At 44.2% G+C, this 19,151-nt stretch overlaps 1 protein-coding gene across 3 annotated transcripts; it reads right to left on the bottom strand.

Annotated features, from left to right (window-relative positions):
- Positions 1 to 817: 817 nt before the first annotated feature.
- Oser1 (oxidative stress responsive serine rich 1) lies at positions 818 to 15,076 on the bottom strand. Of its 3 annotated transcripts, none has more exons than XM_050150954.1 (5): positions 14,923 to 15,076; positions 11,264 to 11,380; positions 9,162 to 9,278; positions 7,016 to 7,129; positions 818 to 2,091 (listed from the first exon to the last, which is right to left on the bottom strand). In XM_050150954.1, the coding sequence occupies exons 2-5, from the start codon at positions 11,338 to 11,340 to the stop codon at positions 1,404 to 1,406; spliced, it is 996 nt and encodes a 331-aa protein (XP_050006911.1). In that variant the 5' UTR covers positions 11,341 to 11,380; positions 14,923 to 15,076; the 3' UTR covers positions 818 to 1,403. The 3 variants fall into 3 exon arrangements, with proteins under 3 accessions (XP_050006911.1, XP_050006912.1, XP_050006913.1); XM_050150955.1 differs by lacking the exon at positions 14,923 to 15,076 and adding an exon at positions 14,468 to 14,892; XM_050150956.1 differs by lacking the exon at positions 9,162 to 9,278.
- Positions 15,077 to 19,151: the final 4,075 nt, after the last annotated feature.

The following is a 19,151-nucleotide window of genomic DNA, read 5'->3' as shown; positions in this document are numbered from 1 at the left end:
ATGCACACAGCACTCCTTGAATTCCAGTATTACAGAGATGTGCAAAACAAACTATCCTGTCCTGAAAGAGCTGCCTTAAAAAGATATACACTTTCTGCCACCAGTGCCACCGTGGCATTTTGTATCTTGCTCTACTGATAGCCTCTCCTTACTAGATGCTTACTAAGCTGACAGCAGTCTTCCAAAGCTTAGATTCTAGACTTTTCTAGTTCGTTTCCTACTTCTCCCAAGTGCAAATGACTCATCTGTGAAGTACAGATCCACTATTCTGAGTCAACTTGAGGGTCAGTGAGGTACTTCAGTGAACAGCGAAGGCTTACCCTGCAATCCAAATGAAACAAATTTCCTGTTATCTTCCCATGACTAGACATTTTCACAATTGGTAGATATGCATGTGAGTTAAAGCATAAGCTACAAGGCACATATACAATGTGAAACCAGGCCAACACTCAGGAGACAGAGGCAGGTAGATCTCTGACTTCAAGGCCAGTCTGGTCTAAAGAGAAAGTACCAGGACAGAGAACTACACTGAAAAACCCTGTCTTGGGGAAGGAAAAACAAAAGAAACCAAATCACCTGAAGGTAATGATTCACCCTCCCAGTTAAAGTGAGCTCAAGCCCCTTCACTAAACTTTGGAGGGAATTTTCCAATGACTCACCCACCAGAGCGTTACAGGAGAGGTATGAAATCCTCGTCAGGGGTTTCAGGGTAGAACATATGACAGGCCCAAGATGTATTATAATCGACACCAGAGAGGGAGACAACACTGTCACGGATCCCTCAAATGCTTGAGAAACAAGACACCACACCTCTGGATAACAGCACCAGCGGGGGTTTATTTAGTGATAGTAAGGTTATTGACTCCCTCAAACAATATGGGGCAGGCCACCTGGTTCATTCAAACTGAATCTAAACCTTAGATCTCTGACTCAACAATAACATAAGAAACCTTTAATGACATAAACCCGTGTTAAACCAAAGACAGTTTCAATGCGTCTTAAAAGCTCTCCTACTGGTGGGCTGGCATTTACAACATGAGTGTTCAGTTACAATAGCACACTGGAGTTTCTTGACTGCCATATCTTAAGCAGGTCTGAAATATGCTGTCTTACAAGAATTACACACTCCCCACTGCTTTCAATCTCCAGTCATTATGGTTTCTTCAGCCCTCAGAACATTTTTAGGAGACATTTTCTTTGACCTGCTTGCCTTAATGGGTACATAAGAACTCAGTAAACTGACAGAATGAAGATTAACTGAGATGCCAAGAGAAGTTTTTATTGCAAGCACAGTGAGCAGAAAGAGATGTCTTCTCACAGAGTGGCCACCAGGTAGGTCTGCTGTTAACTAAGCCTCTGACAACCCTTCATTGGTTTAAAGCATACGAATCAGCTTCTCGTTATCAGGTGTACATCATCTCTGCCATGTGGGACATTTTCTTAGGGATATACAAGTAATATTCCATGTAGCCTGATAGGTCCTCAATGGTCACATCATCCACATAGACACGAGCTTGCTCGGAACAGGATCGAGGGGAGCCAGACAGAGTTCTGGTGTGCAGTGATGGGGAGTAGTCCTCAAGTGATCTTCGTTCTGGGGCCAAAGGAGGGACACTCTGCAGACCTGAAAAGGAATACACTTCCATATCATGCCATCTCTTGCACTGGCACTCCTTGCCTACACACACACACGGCTTGCCCTGGCTTAGCTTGGAAACAGATCGAAAGTCAGAGAGATTGCTGGCCTTAAGACTTTCTGGGGAGACTTGGGTAGTAGCATCAGAGGGCTCTTCTGTTTTACTCTCTGGTGTGAGCCTTGGAACTGAACTTCTCAGAGGCTCAATGCCTGCCCCCGTGTGATTAACATCAAGAGAAGTAGAGGTCTCTCCTGTGTTGAACTCTTTGGGGCTTGAAATTCCCAGCCCACTACTGCTGTCAGGTGGCTCAGTCTGGCTTCTGTGCTTGAGCTGGCTGCTGGGAGGAGATGTTGTCTTGCTGCAATGTATGAACTTGGGAGGATGAAGGACAGGAGACTTAGAGCGTCGACGACGCTGGGTTCTCACTGCTCCTCGTGAAGACTTCCTTGTAGACCTAAAAGAGAAAGACAAACAAGATGTGGAGAAACAGAGCCCTCCTGAGAGAGGCCATATGACAGCTGGAAACAGACCTCCATTTTCAAACTGCCTTACATCTCTGTGTCTCAAAAAGCTCAGCATCCTTTACTAGCAATCTATAGAATTAAGTGAGATAACACTACCACCCAGACCAGACACTTGAATTCCATTCTTGTTTGTGGATGCAGGCCCCTCAGCTTGAACAAGGCTCCAGTACTAAGCTGCTCCACTCTGCCAGTGCTATCAAACAGGGCATCGCATCACAAATCACTTCTCTCATGGCAACAGCCAACAAAAACAAAACTAACAGAGAACTGGAGAGCGGGTTCAGGCAGTAAAGTACTTGCCACACTAGCACCCATGTAAATAAGCTGGGTGCAGTGGCATGCACCTGTGATTTTACAGCTGGGAAGACAGGAAGATCCCTGGGACCTGTCCAGCCCGTCCAGCCAAGTAGGGGAGCTCTAGACTCAGAAATCTTACCTCAAAAAAAAAAATAAATAAATAAATAAAAACAGGGGAGAGCAACTGAAAAAGACAAACAATATTAACCTGTCCTTCACATGTACTGAGTGTGCCTACAAGCACAGAAACATGCACACGCACATACAGAAACGCACGCACACACTCTCTCTCCCACTCAGGATTTGGTGTCCTTGAGATTTCCAGAAACTAAGAATTAGATGCGCTATATAGCTACTTAAAACATTTAAATAAAAAGCTGGCGTAAAAGGAGAGTTAAAACTGCCAACCAAAATTAGAAGAAAAAAAAAAAACCAGCAGGACTTAAAAACCAGGTTTAAAAGAAACAACAAACAACTTGTATTTATTTGGGAGAGGAGGTGGCATGTTTATGCCAGGGTACACACATGAAGGACCTCTTTTGGGAGTTGGTTCTCTCCTTCCACCATGTGGATCTCAGAAATCAAACTCAGAACTTCAGGCTTAGCAGTGCTGAAGCACCTTAACCCACTAAGTCATCATCATAGCCCTGATACAGAACTTTGAGAAATAAAAATCAAACTGGGCGTGGTGGTGCACACATTTAACCCAGCACTCTGGAAGGCAGGCAGACAGACCTGAGTTGGAAGCCAATTGTTCTAAATAGTGAATTAGAAAACAACCAGGACTACATAAAGAGACCCTGTCGTCTCAAGGGGAATTTGGTGGTGGGTGGGGAGAGGAAGAGAAAACTGACAGAGATGGAGGGGGGGGGAGATCAACTGGGCAGGAAGCACACACCTGTAACCCCAGCCCTAGGAAGTGGATGGAAGGACTGTGAGCTCAAGGCCAGCCTGAGCTACACTGAGACTCTATATCAAAAAAATAGGAAGGGAAAGGAAAATAAAACTGCATCTGGAATAAATGAAACACCACTATGAGAATTGCTGAACAGGAAAAGAAATCTATTTATAAGAAGGGTCAGGAAACTGCAATCTGTAGGACAATTTAAATTCGTCCCTCTACTTGCTTCCTGTTAGGGGTAGGACTTGGTTCAAGCCAAGAGCCTCACGCATGCTCAGCATGTACTTTGCCCTACTTGTTTTTATAGAGCATGTGGACACTGCTCTCCAGTGGGCTACAACTGTGAGCCATGGAGATGAGGCCAGGGTGACCCTTCATCCCTTTCTCCCACCTTCTGGGGCCCACCAAGCTACCATCTCCATCTGGGACCTGCTGGGCATTCAAAGGTAGTTTAAGAATCCAACCAGGACAGGGGAGATGACTCTGTGTAGAAGTGATTGTTTCACAAGCCCATAACAGCCTGATTTCAATCCCTAAAATCCATATGGACATAGAGAACCAACTCCCCAGAATTGTCTTATGACTTTCATATGTGTGCTGTGGTACATGCCCACATCTGCACATTTGCATGTATATACACACACAATTTAAAAAAAAAATCCAACAGCAATACGAAGTCTGAAGGACAGAAGAGCACACTAGGAGATGTTATGTTTCAAACAGATAAGTGGGCGCTGGAGCTGCTCTTTACCACCCACCAGGCTGACCACCTCGTCTGGAAACTGAGACAGCAGCAAGGAGAGCAGCTTTCTCCTCCTGTAAGCTCCTACACAATAGCCTCAGCTTTAGCCTCTCAGCCTCCAAATTCTAAATTAGCTATTGGATCTGTCTGTCTGTCCCTCCCTCCCTGGCCCTCCACCCCTGGTTTTTTAAAGGCAGTGTCTCACTGTGGATCAAGGCTGGGATTACAGTTGTGCTTATTTACCACGTCACTCTACACAAGGTCTGCTAACCCGTGGCCTAAAGGCACTAGAGAAAAGGTACTAGAGACATGCAAAGGCTGTCTGTCTAAACAGAAGAGGAATAAATCTGGAGTCTGTTTTAAGAATGCAGAGAGCAGTGCGCTGGGAAACAGTGCCCACCTAGCTGTCAGTACCCTAGGTTCAACTCTCAGTGCCAAAGAGAGAACAAACAAAGGAAGAGGAGGTGATTTAAAAGATCATGGCTAAGATCTTAAAGCAAAAACACTTAACACTGAAGGCAGATGCAGCCTTTCAGCAGCAGCACAGAAGGCAATGGAGTCAGAAGACAACAAACCCTGCAAGCGCTAAACAACTGCCAACGAAGAAACAATTTCAGGAACAACCAATCTATCTTTCAAAACAAGGATAAAATAAAGGCATTCTCAGATAAAGCTCAGTAAATTTGTTACCAAACTTGGGATCACAATCTGTGCCCAAGAGGCCAGATTCTGTCCTTAAGAAGCCAATTAAAACAGACAAATTAACAGTAAAAAGCAGAAAAAGAGATTTATTCAATGTGGCCACATCTGGAAGAAGGGTAAAGTATTCACCAACAGGACACAATGTCCATAATTCCAAAGGTAATCATTCATAACTATTTATTTGCAGTGTTGGGGAATGGTCAGAGCTTCTCATAGTCCAGGCAAACAACCCCAACATTGAGCTATCAGACAGCCCAAAAGGAATCACTCAAATGGACTCTACCTAGAGAGCAGCAAGAGCCTTGTTTACCAACAGCCTTTTACTAAGAAAATGAGGTTGTATGTGTCAGGGTCTAGAGGACAGGAACCATGAGCAAAGAAACTGTAAAAATGCAAATACAGACAAATTAACACTAGAGGGAACAAAACCTAACCTATGAGATTAGAAGTAGAGCAGGGTTGACATACTGAATAACCACATCATGGAAGACAAACAATGCAGTACCAAAATGATTGGTAATATCTCTAGCCTTTTTATCAAAAGCTTAATTGTAAAATTTCAAAGTCAACTACTTAAAAAGCAAAGAAGAGTACCTTCGAAATTAGTAGAAGTAAAAAAACAAAATTTTTTCAAATCGTTTTTTAAAAGATAGGGAAGAAGGGGAAGTAGGTAAAAGAGAGAAAACAGGAAAAGCCTAACAACACTGGGCATGGTCCCTAACAGGCGAAGGAAGGAGAACTGCCCAAGAATTCAAAGTCAGCTTGGGCTACACAGTGAATTTTAGACTAGCCTGGGCTATAGAGTTTGAGCTCATGTCTCAAAAATAAAATATTTTTAAAAAATTGTCAAATAAATTAAAATGGCAGATGTGCAAATACACCAATTATTGGCTAGGCAGTGGTGGTGCATGCCTTTAATCCCAGCACTTGGGAGGCAGAGGCAGAGGCAGGTGGTTCTCTGTGAGTTCAAGACCAGCCTGGTCTATAGGAGCTAGTTCCAGGACAGCTATGATTGTTACATAGGGAAACCAAAAAAAAAAACAAACACGAATTACACACTGGAAGAAAACAGGACTAGCAACACTAAAATTCCAGACAAAGTAGACCTTAGGACAAAAATCACTATAATATTATATATTAATAAGGCTGGGGATATAGCTCAGGTGCTAAGCGTGTTTGCCTGGCACGTACCAACTGACACAGAAAACCAGAACACACAGAAAAATCTCCATAAACTCATTATTAAAAACTGTGAAGTCAGGCATGGTGGCTCAGGCCTGTAATCCCAGCAGCTGGGAAGCTATCTGAGGTCATTCTGAGCTACATAAGGAGTTAATGGCCAAACTGAATCAAACAGTTGGAGTGTCTGAGAAGAATCACTGGGTCTTGGGTTGGATCACAGTATACTCTCTTTGGAGACATTTGGGAAAGAAAACCCAATCATATTATAAGTTACTCAGCGTGGCAGTTTGAATGATAATGGTCCCATAAACTCACATATTTGAATACTAAGGAAGAATTAGGTTTGGCCTTGTCAGAGGTTTCAAAAGCCCACACCATTCCCAGTCTCTTCCTCAAGACTGATTCCTCCAGATGTGAGCTCTCAGCTATTGCTCCAGCAGCATGCCTACCTGCCTGCCTGCCTGCCTGCCTGCCATGCTCCCTGCAGCGACAGGCCTGCACTCCAGTCCTCTGAAACTATGAGTCCCAAATAAACTCTTCGCTGTGAGCTACCGTGGTCATAGCATCTCTTCACAGCAACAGAAAAGTAACTAGGGTAAAAGTCTCTAGGGGTGGGGGCTGAGGTGGCTCCATGGTTATGAGCATTTGCTGCTCTAGCAAAGAACCACATCAAGCGGCTCCTACCTGCCTTGTAACTGCAGCTCCAGTGATTCCAACACTGTCTCTGGCCTGCACGGGCAGATGTACATACAAACAAGCCCAAACAAACATACACAACATAAACTTAATTTAAAAAAAAAAAATTAACCCCCCCCCCAAAAAAAATATTCTCCATGGAAAGCTATTACCCAGGCCAAAGGGCTTAGAATAAAAGTGCTTTTAAACCAAGCCTGACAGCATGAGTTTGATCCCTGAAATACACATGGTAGAAAACCAACTCTTACAAGTTGTCCTTTGATTTCTATATGCACTTCCTGGCAGGTACCACACCCCAAATAAGTAACTGTAATGTGGGGGAGAGCACTCTTACCCGTGCCAACTGTCTTTAGACGCACATGTGGTTTTAGGTTTGGTGTCATCTGTTGCTGTTCTGACTGATGCTCTGACACTTGTGCCTTCTCCGACAGACAGAGACAGGACGGACCTGAGGACAATAACAAAGTTTACCATGAGGATAACATTCTACCCTCACTAACTCTAATACGACTTTCAGTGATTTTTCTTTCTAGTTTATACTTCTCAAAAAAGTGTTCAGCTTTTAATGTAAAATTTCCTCCAAAACCAAACTGAAAAGATCCCTAAAAGTCCATGGCTGCAAAATCATAAGCAAGAGAATGAACTCTAAGTGTAGCCAGCAGTGGGCTATAAATAGACTTTAGGCTGTTTATCTGGGGCAGATCACGTCTTATATGATCAGGGAGGATGTTAGCGACACTGACCACCTCTTTTACTTAAGAGGCCACAGCCATAGGAACTAAGATCAGGAACCTATTTCTAAGAGTCAATTCAAGTAGCATATGATCCCACTCTGAAGTATTTTACAACTTTTAGAAAAACTTTCTAACTAGTAAATCTGAAATATAACTCAGAGTTAAATCTTCTTTGTTTTAAAAGTATAAGTGCTATGGGTTCCCAGTGAAGAACTAGAACCTCAGTTTGATCCTGAGATTCAACATAAAAAAGCCAGGTGTAGTGGTGTGTGCTTGTAATCATAGGGCTGGGTAAGAGGAGACAAGATCAGCCGAGGCTACTTGGCAAGCTCCAGGCTAATGAGCTATTTTGTCTGAAAACAACAAAAACATGGCTGGAGAGATGGCTCAGTGGTTAAGAGCACTGGCTGCTCTTCCAGAGGTCCTGAGTTCAATTCCCAGCAACCACATGGTGGCTCACAGCCATCTATGAGATCTGGTGCCCTTTTCTGGCCTACAGGCACACACGGAAGGAATGTTATATACGTAATAAATCTTTAAAAACAAAAATAGATGGACTAACATTCCACATTGTTGTCTCTATGTGTGTGTTGTGTGCACGTGCGCGCGCGCGCACACACACACACACAGTCAAGCATGGTAGTGAATGAAAGTGAAATTTATGCCCTGGCAATGCTGAAGCCTACATGGGCAGCTCGTATATGGTGGTTCTGTTGAACTTGTCCATATTGGGTTTCATGGTCTAAGTTGATAAGGACAATTGACCAGGTCTCTTCCTCAAGAGAGCACCAGATCTCATTACATGTGATTGTTGGGAATTGAACTCAGGACATTTGGGGAAGCAGGCAGTGCTCTTCTTAACTGCTGAGCCATCTCCAGGCCAGTACTTACTATAATTCTAGAGGCAGAGGCAGGAGGACTGCAGGAAGTTCTAGTCCAGCCTAGGTTACACACAGAAAGGTGAAGGTCAGCCTAGGCTATCTAACAAGACCCTGTCCCAACCTCATCCCTAAAAATACTTTTAATGGCATAAAAGCACATTTGGATTATCATAAGAGACACTATGGTGAACACCCATGTATGTTGTGGTCTAAAACACTATGCCTGCAATTCCAGCATCAGGAGGCCAAGGAAGATGACAAGCTTGAAATCACCCTGGGCTGAACAGCCAGACTTTGTCCGTGTCTCAAAAAGACAACAGCAAACAAACAAAACACAATATACAACATTATATATAAATGATCTAGAGATTTAAGTAAATTGTGACATTTCTTATCCTTTTATTAATTTTTCTATAATTATTTTACAGTCGTATTAAAAGATTTATTGTTTTATAACAAATACAAAGACATTGGTCCTGATAACACTGCAAATCAAAACCTGTTGAACAGGATCATACTAAATTCCTGGCAAAGCCTAATGAGTCAGTTCTCAGCAGTCGCTTCAGCAGGGTGTATGACAACAGTACAAAACAATCAGAAACACACGCGGCAAACTCTACACGTCTCATTTTGCTTAGTCACGCTAATGACTCACCCCTTCCACTCCTGGTTTTCTCAAATATTTTGTTCCTTCCTTCCATAATCTTAATAAAAGCATATCATATGCTACAAATAAACAATTTTTATTGTTTTTATCGCGGTATACATTTTTGTCCACTCCCCTTCCTTCTTTCCCTCAAACACATAATTTCTCAGAAAGTTGTACTTTATTATCTATTATTTGTCTCTGTGAATGGGCACGTACCTGGGAACAAGGTATGTGCTTTTGAGTATAGCTGTGTGCAGAGGCCAGAGGCACAGGATCTCCTTGGAGCTACAGTTACAGCTATGGCATGGGTGCTGAGAGTTGAGCTGTGGCCCTCTGCAAGAGCAGTATATGCTTTTCACCACTGAGCCCTGTCTCCAGTCCCCAAATACATAATTTACGACCATAAACTTCATAGATATTTTGCAAAACATTTTATAATAGTCTAAGTAATTTTCAGTGCCATCAAAAGTTTAATTTTATTTTTAACTTAATTTTACATTCCAGCTTCTTTTTTTATTCCTGAAATAGGGTGCCTTTTATGTAGTTCTAGCTGTCCTGGAACTACCTTTGTAGACCAAGTACCCACAGATCTGTGTACTTACTGATCTGCCTCCTGAATGCTGGGTTTAAGGTTATATGCCACAACACCAAGTTTACATTTCAATTTCTTTTTCNCATTTTCTTTTTCTTTTCTTTTCTTTTTTTTTTTTTTTTTTGGTTTTTCGAGACAGGGTTTCTCTGTGGTTTTGGAGCCTGTCCTGGAACTAGCTCTTGTAGACCAGGCTGGTCTCGAACTCACAGAGATACACCTGCCTCTGCCTCCCAAGTGCTGGGATTAAAGGCGTGCGCCACCACTGCCCAGCTACATTTCAATTTCTTAAAACAATAGGGAAAAGTCTGCATATAAAAAGTTACTTAAAAAATCACACCCAAAATCACAAAGAATATACTAAAACCACAATCTAGAATCATGCTTTCCCACCTTATTTCCTTCTCTCAAAAAGACTTGCCAAGGGTGAGGGGATGTAGCTCAGTGACACAGCACACGTATCATGAGCATGGCCCCGAGTACTATTCTCAGGATAGAGAACCCAAAAGATAATGGAAACAACAAGAAAATGAGTATGAAGCACATGAGCATAATTCCAGCACTCAAGAGACTGAGAATGGAGGATCATTATTTGGAGGCCAATCTGGGATACATAGTAAGACCTTGTCTCAAAAACCAAAAACAAAAAAAGTATATATAGATATTGATATGCCAAAAAAACATGCTGAAGAAAAAAGCATTGGGAAAGTAAGTTTCCCGAAGTACCATGGAAGCAAATGTGAACATCTTAACATCCACTGTGAAACTCTATTAGCATAAACACTCTAGGGTGGACCAGAAACAGTGCTAGAAACAGGTAGGCAGCTATTAGCATCTACTTAGTTTTTATTTTGTCAAGTATTTTCATGTGATCTACAATGGACCACATGAAAAAAGGCTAGGAGCAGGTTCTGGAGTCAGACACTCTGGGTTCAAACTCCACCTGTAACTTCCACCAGTAGAAAGGGACCCAATTTTGTGAGCAGTCTCTCTAAACTAAGACAACAGCAGTTAAATGTGCTCCAAGTTCTCACTCACTCAGTGCTGAGGGCAAGAGTGAAATGCTGGCGACCAGGACTATTATTACTACTACCGGGCTCAACTCTGAGCTTCCAGTGTTCAGTTTCTACTCATAAAAGGATCATAATCATTAGCATTTGAGATTTCATCGGGCTTGGGGCCAAGAAGAACTAGCATAAGAAGCGATGTGATCTGCACACAGGCGTTGTAAAGGGTGAAATTCTAAGACTTAAACAGCATCTGGTCTGCGGGTGTTCCCATTAGTTTGGTCAAAGGCTCTAAGACTATTGATCTTGATGACAGATCCCTACTGAAAACAGGTGTCCACTGAGAGACACAGCAATTAGAGACTGAAATCAAGTCTTCATAGACCTTTATTGGGACAGTTCACTTTTAGTAAAAAACAAACAAAAATTACTGTGATTCCCTTGAGATATATGAGAAGTCCCTGGTGGAGTACTACTTGATTTAAGGTTTGAGTAAACTAGGGAAGAGGGACTGCCTCAACCAAAACACACCTCGGAGTAAAACCCAAATACTGCTTTTCAAATTCAATCATGTACATACAAAGAATATGTCAAAGTCAAAGTCTTACCATTTACTTACCCTAGGGTGAACAGAGAAGTCAGAAGAGGAATATTTTAACCAAAAGGACTATTTAAATCCAGCAAATAAACAATCCCAAGTCACACATTACATAGTCAATTACCCTGATGCGTCCACTCTTAATTTCTTGAAGGCAGTTTGTAGACTCTCCTCCTCTCCATCCTTGGCTTCAGATTTCATTGTGAAAGTTTCTGCACTCCTATGGATGTTCCTGTTAATACTTAAAAAGAAATAGGAAAAGTGGAAATTGGTAGAATCAAGAGTATTATGTCCTTATACGATTACTATTAGGAGGAAAACATCTTTTATTTCTAAGTTGCAGTTTATATAACCAGACTATAGGATTTATTTCTTAAGAAAATAACATAAAAATACATATGAACTACCACAGAATTCAAACCACCCAAATAGTTGATGCCAACATATTCCTAAAGTTTTAGAAACAAAATCTAAAAACTATGTTTCAGGCTGCTAAATGAGGGGAGAAAAAGCTCCCAGATTGTACTTGTCTAGAAACCTATCAACAGCAGGACCATCAGAGACAGGAGAAAGATCAAACTGTGATACTGATTAATTAAAATGCTACTGAGTATTCTGACTTTATGACACCATAGCATTTGTACAAAGCAATTTTAACAACATATCAACATACATGAAAACAAGACACTGCTGTTGTTGGAGCAGGAGAGACCTGCCTATTTTAGACTCTACTCCTCTGACAACTTTATTTAGTCTGTTGCCTTTGAGTGTCACAGTCATTAAACAAGAAATGAAATCTGTACTCAAAAACAGGTAAAGAAGAAAGCAGAGCTTCTCTTTAGTTAGAAGTAGGAGAAAAAACTACAAAGAACACTGTTCTGCAGGTATGACCTGTGCTTGCTTCTTAACCAACTAGTTTGACTACTTGAAATTCTCAATTTCTGCTCCTCTGATTTTCCATTTAAACAAAAGGAGATAAACGATCAACTTAAGCAACAAGAAACAAGTCTTTTGATAAATTCTCAAATCTAATCTTCAAATTACCAAAGTACTAAATCTTGAACAAATGAACACACAAGTATCCAAAACAGGAGAGGGAGGGAAGAAAAAGACTGAAAAACAAGAAAATTTTTTAAGCCAAGGAAATATTTTACCTTATTTCTAATCTGGTACCCCTATCCCCCCCCCACCCCACCCCCACCCCAGGCACTCTCAGAGAGAGCAGTGCCTCTCTACGGATCCTTGGGTATTCTGAGTCTAGATCAGCCTACTTCTCAGAAGTGAGTTATATGTTATTGTGAGATCTCTAATATTCCAAAGGTCAAGATGTCACAATGTTTGACATTTCTGTGTATGTTCAACCTCCAAAGAACTTAGTTTTCACTTCAACATTAGAAGTCAACATAAACTCTCTTCACACATATTTTTGTTTCCTTAACCAGGTCATAAACATGAGGAAACACATTCACATGACTGGAAGCTTCACTGGTCTCTTATTCTTCACTGTAGCTGGGCTCCCCTAAACACACAATAGTCTATATACTAGGCAGAAAGCTGAGTTCTGTTATGTCTGGAGTTGTACACATCTAAAAATGTCTATCACAGGCTATAAACAAGGTTTCTGGTTCCCCCCCCCCCCCCAAGACTGGTTTCTCTGTGTAGCTTTGGCTGCCCTGGAACTCTCTCTGTAGGCAGGGCTGACCTTGAATTCACAGAGATCCCTCTGCCTCTTCCTCCTGTGTGGGGGGGGGGGGGGGGGGATTAAAGGCGTGCACCACCACTGCCCAGTTAAAAGTAGTTTTTGGTTCTGTTTTGTGTTTTACTTTCTTGAGACAGGGTTTTTCTGTGTAACAGCCCTGGCTTTCCTGGAACTCACTGTAGACCGGCAGCCCTCAAACTCAGAGACCCACCTACCTACCTCTGCCTCCCAAGTGCTGGATCTAAAGGCATGTGCCACCATGCCCAAGTTTTTTTGTTTTGTTTTTTTGCTGCCACAACTCCATCAAAGCTGGATTTATAAAGACTAATGAGATGGGTCAAAGGTGGGAAGATGGTTTATAGGGACCGCTTAGATAGACCATGCTGCTAAGCCTGCCCACCTGAATTTACTTCCCAGAAGTTGAATAACAGAAGTATTCAACTCCCCAAATTGCCCTCTGCCCTTCATATGCAATACTCATACACATTATGCACATAAAAAAATAATAAAGTATGGTTTATGGTTCTCTCAAACGTACCTCTGTGGCAATCAGTCAATACTTTAAGCACACATCAAATTACATGTACTGATGACAACACCACAGGCAGAAATCCATTACTTCCACAAGTACTTCCAGAATGCCTAGCACTACGTGGGATGCCACAAGAGAGGCTGAACTGAATACAGGGGTTCTGGGAACCCCATTTCTGTAGGGATGGTGTCTTACTCCTGCCCTCCAGGATCTTACACTTGGCTAAAGCAGCTTTCCAGCTAAGCCTCGAAACTTCTAATTACACAGTGCTGACATAATAGCATGGCAGATGACCACCCTAGATGTTAATACAAACTTAGTTTTCTTGTTGAGACACCAACAGATATATCATTAAAAACCAAAACAGCCCAAAATAAAAATCTGGCTCCAGACCAAAAACTCAGAGGATAAAATATTGCCGAAACTGTTTAGAGATTTCCAGCGTTGTGACTGCTCATCTTTTCCTCGGTTCCTTTAGCCCAGAGCAAAGGAGAATGAATAGTGCCAGCCTTAACCTCGGGAGCGAGAGCAGGGCAGGCTTGTGATTACAGAAAGCTTACGATGCTCCGCTGTGTTCCTAGCTTTCCACTCACAGCGCCTCAGCTCCCCAGCTACACAACAGTGTGACTGGCCTGCATCTTCATCCACATCACATCTGTGAGAGACATTTATTACCCCTTCACCGCACTGACTTCTCCAAGAATCCCGCTCAGACTGGCAAAGGACCTGTTAGCAGTTACTCTGCAGTGTCTTAAGTCAGATCACCTGAGAGTTTCTCTTTCTGCAGACCGCGTATGCACAAACTTGCTTACTCTTTGAAGCTTTGACTAAGCCCTCCTTAAGTTTCAAGTCGAATTCCTCGTTTTCAGGAGCCTGAAAAGAACCAGTATGAGAGCTCCACAGAGTTAAAGCGAAGAAAATTTCCCAGACCTCTAGGCAGCATAGAGCTCCTGTCCAGCAACCCTCCAGGAGAACGGCCCCGACAGACTCGATCTGTCCCCAGGACAAAAACACATCCACACCTCCCTGGGCACACACCCACTCAAGGCCACAAGTCGCAGAACTACAGACAAAGCAACAAGTTCGTTCCTTTTTACCAAACTTGAATCTGTCGCGGTTAAACAGGATCGGCGGGGAAAGGTCCGAACCTGGGGACGCCCCCAAGCCGGGAGCTGTCACGGCTTTGACCCTGCTCGCCCGGCCAACCACGGACCCGGGGAGGAGGCTGGAGTGGAGCCGCGGCGCGGAGGACGCGAGCCGAGTGACGGGAGGCAAGCGGAGAGGAATGCGGCTCGCAGGGCGGGAAAAGGCGGGAAGGGGCAAAGGGCGCCAAGAAGGGCGAAAGGGGAAGCTGCGGCCGCCGCGGCCCGAGGACCGCGGGAACGCAGGAAGGCGGGAAGCGAAGGCCGCGGCGGACGACGGCCAGGCCAGGCCAGGCAGTCGGCGCAGGGAGACGCCGCGACCGGACGGGCGGGCGGGCCTCCGCCTCCCGAGGATGTGAGGCCTGGCGGACGCGACTCCCCGGCCCTTCCGGGCACGTCAGGCCGCTCACCTCCTCGCAGCTGGGGTGCTCCCGGGGATCCGGCCCCGTAGTCTCTTCGCGTCTCTCCGCGACCGCCGCGCCTGACTGACCCGGATCCAAACCCCGCAGATAGGGCGGCCCGCGCCTTCAGGGTCGCACTACGCCTGCGCCACGTCGGCTTGCGCCCCGCCCGCCGCTCACGCCCCTCCCACCCCAGTGACTCGGCAGCGCGGTCCGCGGCAACTGCGCAGGCGTACGGCGGCGGTCCCGCCTCTCTGAGGCTCCGCTCCAACCCCTCTCCGGAGCACGTGCGTCTGAAGTAATTTCCTGTTATTCTTTTCGCTCCCTCCGCCCCCTGGCTGGGGTTCGCTCCCGGCAGGCTTTCGGGCGTGCCTGCTTCCTCTCCTCCGTCACGTGAAGGGGAGGCTGTTGGCTGTGCAGCCGCTAGCGAGCTAGCTATGCTTGCACGGCGTCCCCTGGTTCCCTCTAATCCAGTTGAAGTCACAGCAAGGCAAGGACTTCGGCGGGGTGCTGGAGTGTGTGTGCCAGCGAGGCATTCCGGGACGCTTGGCCGAGTCTCCTAGATACCCTCGCCGCGGTTAATCTCTTTGGGCCAAGAAGGTACTAATTGGACGAGGCCCAGGCGGTGGATGCTAGCCCCGAATTAAAATGTTTTAGGTTTTTTGGTTTTTTTGTTTGGTTGTTTGGTTGGTTGGTTTTTTGTTTTTGTTTTTCGAGACAGTGTTTCTCTGTGGCTTTGGAGTCGGCCCTGGAACTAGCTCTTGTAGACCAGGCTGGCCTCGGAACTCACAGAGATCCGCCTGCCTCTGCCTCCCGAGTGCTGGGATTAAAGGCATGCGCCACCACCACCCGGCTTGTTTTTTTTTTTTTTTTAAACATGCTTTATTGCTCAGACTGTCCTGGAACTTGAGATCCTTATGCCTCAGTCTCCCTAATGCTGAAATCGGGTATAATGCATGCCCAATTTAGGAATTTTTGTTATTTTAACTTTATAATGATGGTGAAAGCCTTTTTCAATGGGAACTACATCGGATTTTGAATTTTGGTGTTTTTCCAAGCTAAAAGTATACCCTATAATAACTCTGCATGCTGGCCAGCAGAGGGGACTCAGCTCCCATTCAGCCTCGGGAACTCCCAGGGCGAATTGGTGTATGTAATGCTGTGTTGCTGTGCTCTGGTGCTCAGTATTAAGTGTGTTTGGGGCTTATGTGTTCCTCTTGTGACCTGCTAAGTAGCATGTGTCCCCCTCATAAGTTAGGGAACATCTGTGTAGGGTTGTTAAGCATGTGATGGTGCCCGAATAAAACTCTTATTAAACTCTCGCTGTGCAGTAACTGGTCCACAATGAAAAACAAACAAAACCCCCCTTGTAACTCAGTAGTGTTAATAATGTAGCTACTCTTTACTGAATTTTCTCAAGTTTAATATTCCAGATTTTACACATCCTACAGCTAGGGAAGTCTGCGATTCAAGGAGCTAAGATAGCCTACCTTATTAGCTTATCTTTTCCCGTGTTAAACAGTGCTAATAAGTTAGGTTAGGAGAATAGCTCCGTGGGTAAGGGCTTGCCACAGAGCCTGATGACCTGAGCCTGGTCCCGGGAATCATCCATGCAAAGGCGAGAGCCAACTCCATCAAGGTGCAGCCTTCCTTCACATGTGTGTCCACACATATGCACATCAGTAACACATAAGAATAAACAAGATTCCTTTTTTATTGTGTTACAGTATGTCTTACAAATCTGTTCATGCACAGCTTCTTTCAACATCTGGAAATAATAATAAAGGAAAACTGAATTGCTCCCTCAGGCGTTGCCAACTGATTTGCATCAAGACCAAACAGGTGTTTTTAAGCTTACCATTTCAGAGCATTGTTTGGTAAAATCTCTGCTGCTCCCCAGGAAAGGTGATCTCTCGGTCAAATTCTTACAGAGCAGAACACAGTCCTTGCAAGTTAAGAGATACTCAGCACAATTCTGATGACCTCCATTTACCTTATTTTTATTTACTATGATAGTAAGTATTAAAAAGTAAAAACATCTGTTTGTGTGAGCACAGCTTCATAAAGTGGGACACTTTCTGGGAATGTGTCCTCTTGCCCTGCCTGGGGATACATAGAAAGTAAGGAACAATCTGGCTACACCGTCCCTCCTGACTCCTGACAGCAGCGCTGTGGGCTTGAGGAAATTGACTGCCCAGATCTGGGACCCTGTTCCAGCTGTCCTCGCCTTGTGTGGCTTGAACCCACCAGGCTTTTCTCTCCCAAATCCTCCCAGATTTACTGTTTCCTCTCCTAGAACACTTTACCTGCAGTTCATTTTGTTATTCAGGTCTCTGCTCAAACCCTTTCCCCAGAGGGGCTTCCCCGACTACTCCAACAGTCAGTCTTCTTCAATCCCAAATTCTTTCCCCCCCATTCATTTTTTCCTTAACCACTATGACATTTCAGTGTCCTTTCACTATAGAAATTTACTATTGCTCTCATAGAAGCGACCTGAGGACAAAGACTTGGTCTTGGTCTTTATCATTACTTGTTAATTAAGTCTTAGATGTATATTTCCCCACAATTTTTTTCCTTCCTAATTGCACCACCAATAAATGGTGAGTCTTTAAAATGTTATCTTGGGCTAGGAAGATTGCTCAGGGGTGAAGCCTCTGTCCAGCATGCATGGCACCCAGAGTTCAGTGGGTGCCAAAAATGAAACAGGAAAGAAATTAGAGTTGAAAAGATGATGTCCCCAGGAGCTAAAGTCTTGTGTCGGACAAACCTCGCACTTGGTAATTACCAACCAAACCTGCTAAATGTTCACTGTAGCAATTTAAATGTCTTTATTCTTCACAGCTATCTGAAAACGTTGCCTGAGTAGGTGGTGGGGGGATGGGTGCACAGTTTAGCAAGACTGGAAGGACAGAGAGCACAGCCAGGCAGGGTGCCTCTTCGCAGCTATTCCTTACACAGACCTCGCTGAACAACGGCCACTTGCCCACCGCCAAAAGCCCTTGAGAAGTACATGGATCCTCAGAGAGCCACAGATGCAGAGCATAGTGTGATTTGTGGAGAGTAGAAAGGGACCCAGCCTGCTATGGCAGTGCTTTGGAGAGGTATTCTTGAGGCTCAAAAGACAGGCCTGCCCGGGCAAAGGTAAGGAAGGGGAGGATTGAGACCAGTTGTGGCTGAGGCCTGGACTTTGTCCAGAATGTCATGAACTATTTTCGTGATGGCAGCGTGCCAGTTAGTAATTTATCTCACCTGAGAAAGCAGGTGGGTCTAAGAGAAATAAGGGCTACAGGATGGAACAAGTTTTGGAGAGACTAGTGTTTCAGGTTGCTGGACACAAGGTGACCCAGTTCACCGAGGGAATTCAGGAGGATCGACCAGCCTTGAGAAATGCGATATTGGCTTGGGCCGTAAAGAATTGGAACTCCAGGGCTGGAGAGATGGCTCAGAGGTTAAGAGCATTGCTTGTTCTTCCAAAGGTCCTGAGTTCAATTCCCAGCAACCACATGGTGGCTCACAACCATCTGTAATGAAGCCTGGTGCCCTCTTCTGGACTACAGGCATACATGCAGACAGAATATTGTATACATAATAAAATAAATAAATATTTTTTTTAAAAAAGAATTGGAACGCCAAGTGAAGGCAAAAATCAGCTAATGAGAGGATACGTTCTGTGTGTTAATCAGTGGGTGTCTGGTGTATAAACACCAGTTGGGATATGATGTGCGATGCCCTTCTGTATGCTGTGAGTATGTTTTATTACCATTGGTTAATAAAGAAGCTTATTTGGCCGATACCCAGGCAGAATAGAGCCAGGCGGGAAACCTAAGCAAAGATAAAAGGAAAAAGAAGGCAGAGTCAGGAAGATGCCAGCCGCCACTGGAGAAACAAGATGTGAGGTAACAAGCCACAAACTCATGGTAAAATACAGAATAATAGAAATGGGTTAATTTAAGTTGTAAATGCTAGTTAATAATAAGCCTAAGCTAATAGGCCAAACAACTTGCAATAAATATAAGTTTCTGTGTGATTTCTCAAGGCTGGGTGGCTGGGAAATGAAAGTGCAGCCTCCGGTTACAAAGATACGTGGAGTCAGTCCTTCTGATTTGATCAGGAGATCATGACAAAGACTTTTGGACTGACCTTCAGGACTTGTCCTAAATGAGTGTGACTTTCGTACAGTCTTCAAGCCTCTGCCTGTCGCCTGCCAACTCTAGGCCCCTCCCCAGCTCCAGAACTGT

The sequence above is a fragment of the Alexandromys fortis genome, unplaced genomic scaffold (genome assembly GCF_014885135.2).
Source record: "Alexandromys fortis isolate MF-2015 unplaced genomic scaffold, M_Fortis_MF-2015_v1.1 scaffold_27, whole genome shotgun sequence".
In the NCBI taxonomy this organism is placed as follows: Eukaryota; Metazoa; Chordata; class Mammalia; order Rodentia; family Cricetidae; genus Alexandromys; species Alexandromys fortis.
The sequence above is the reverse complement of the archived record's forward strand: the minus strand, read 5'-3'. Positions and strand labels throughout refer to the sequence as shown.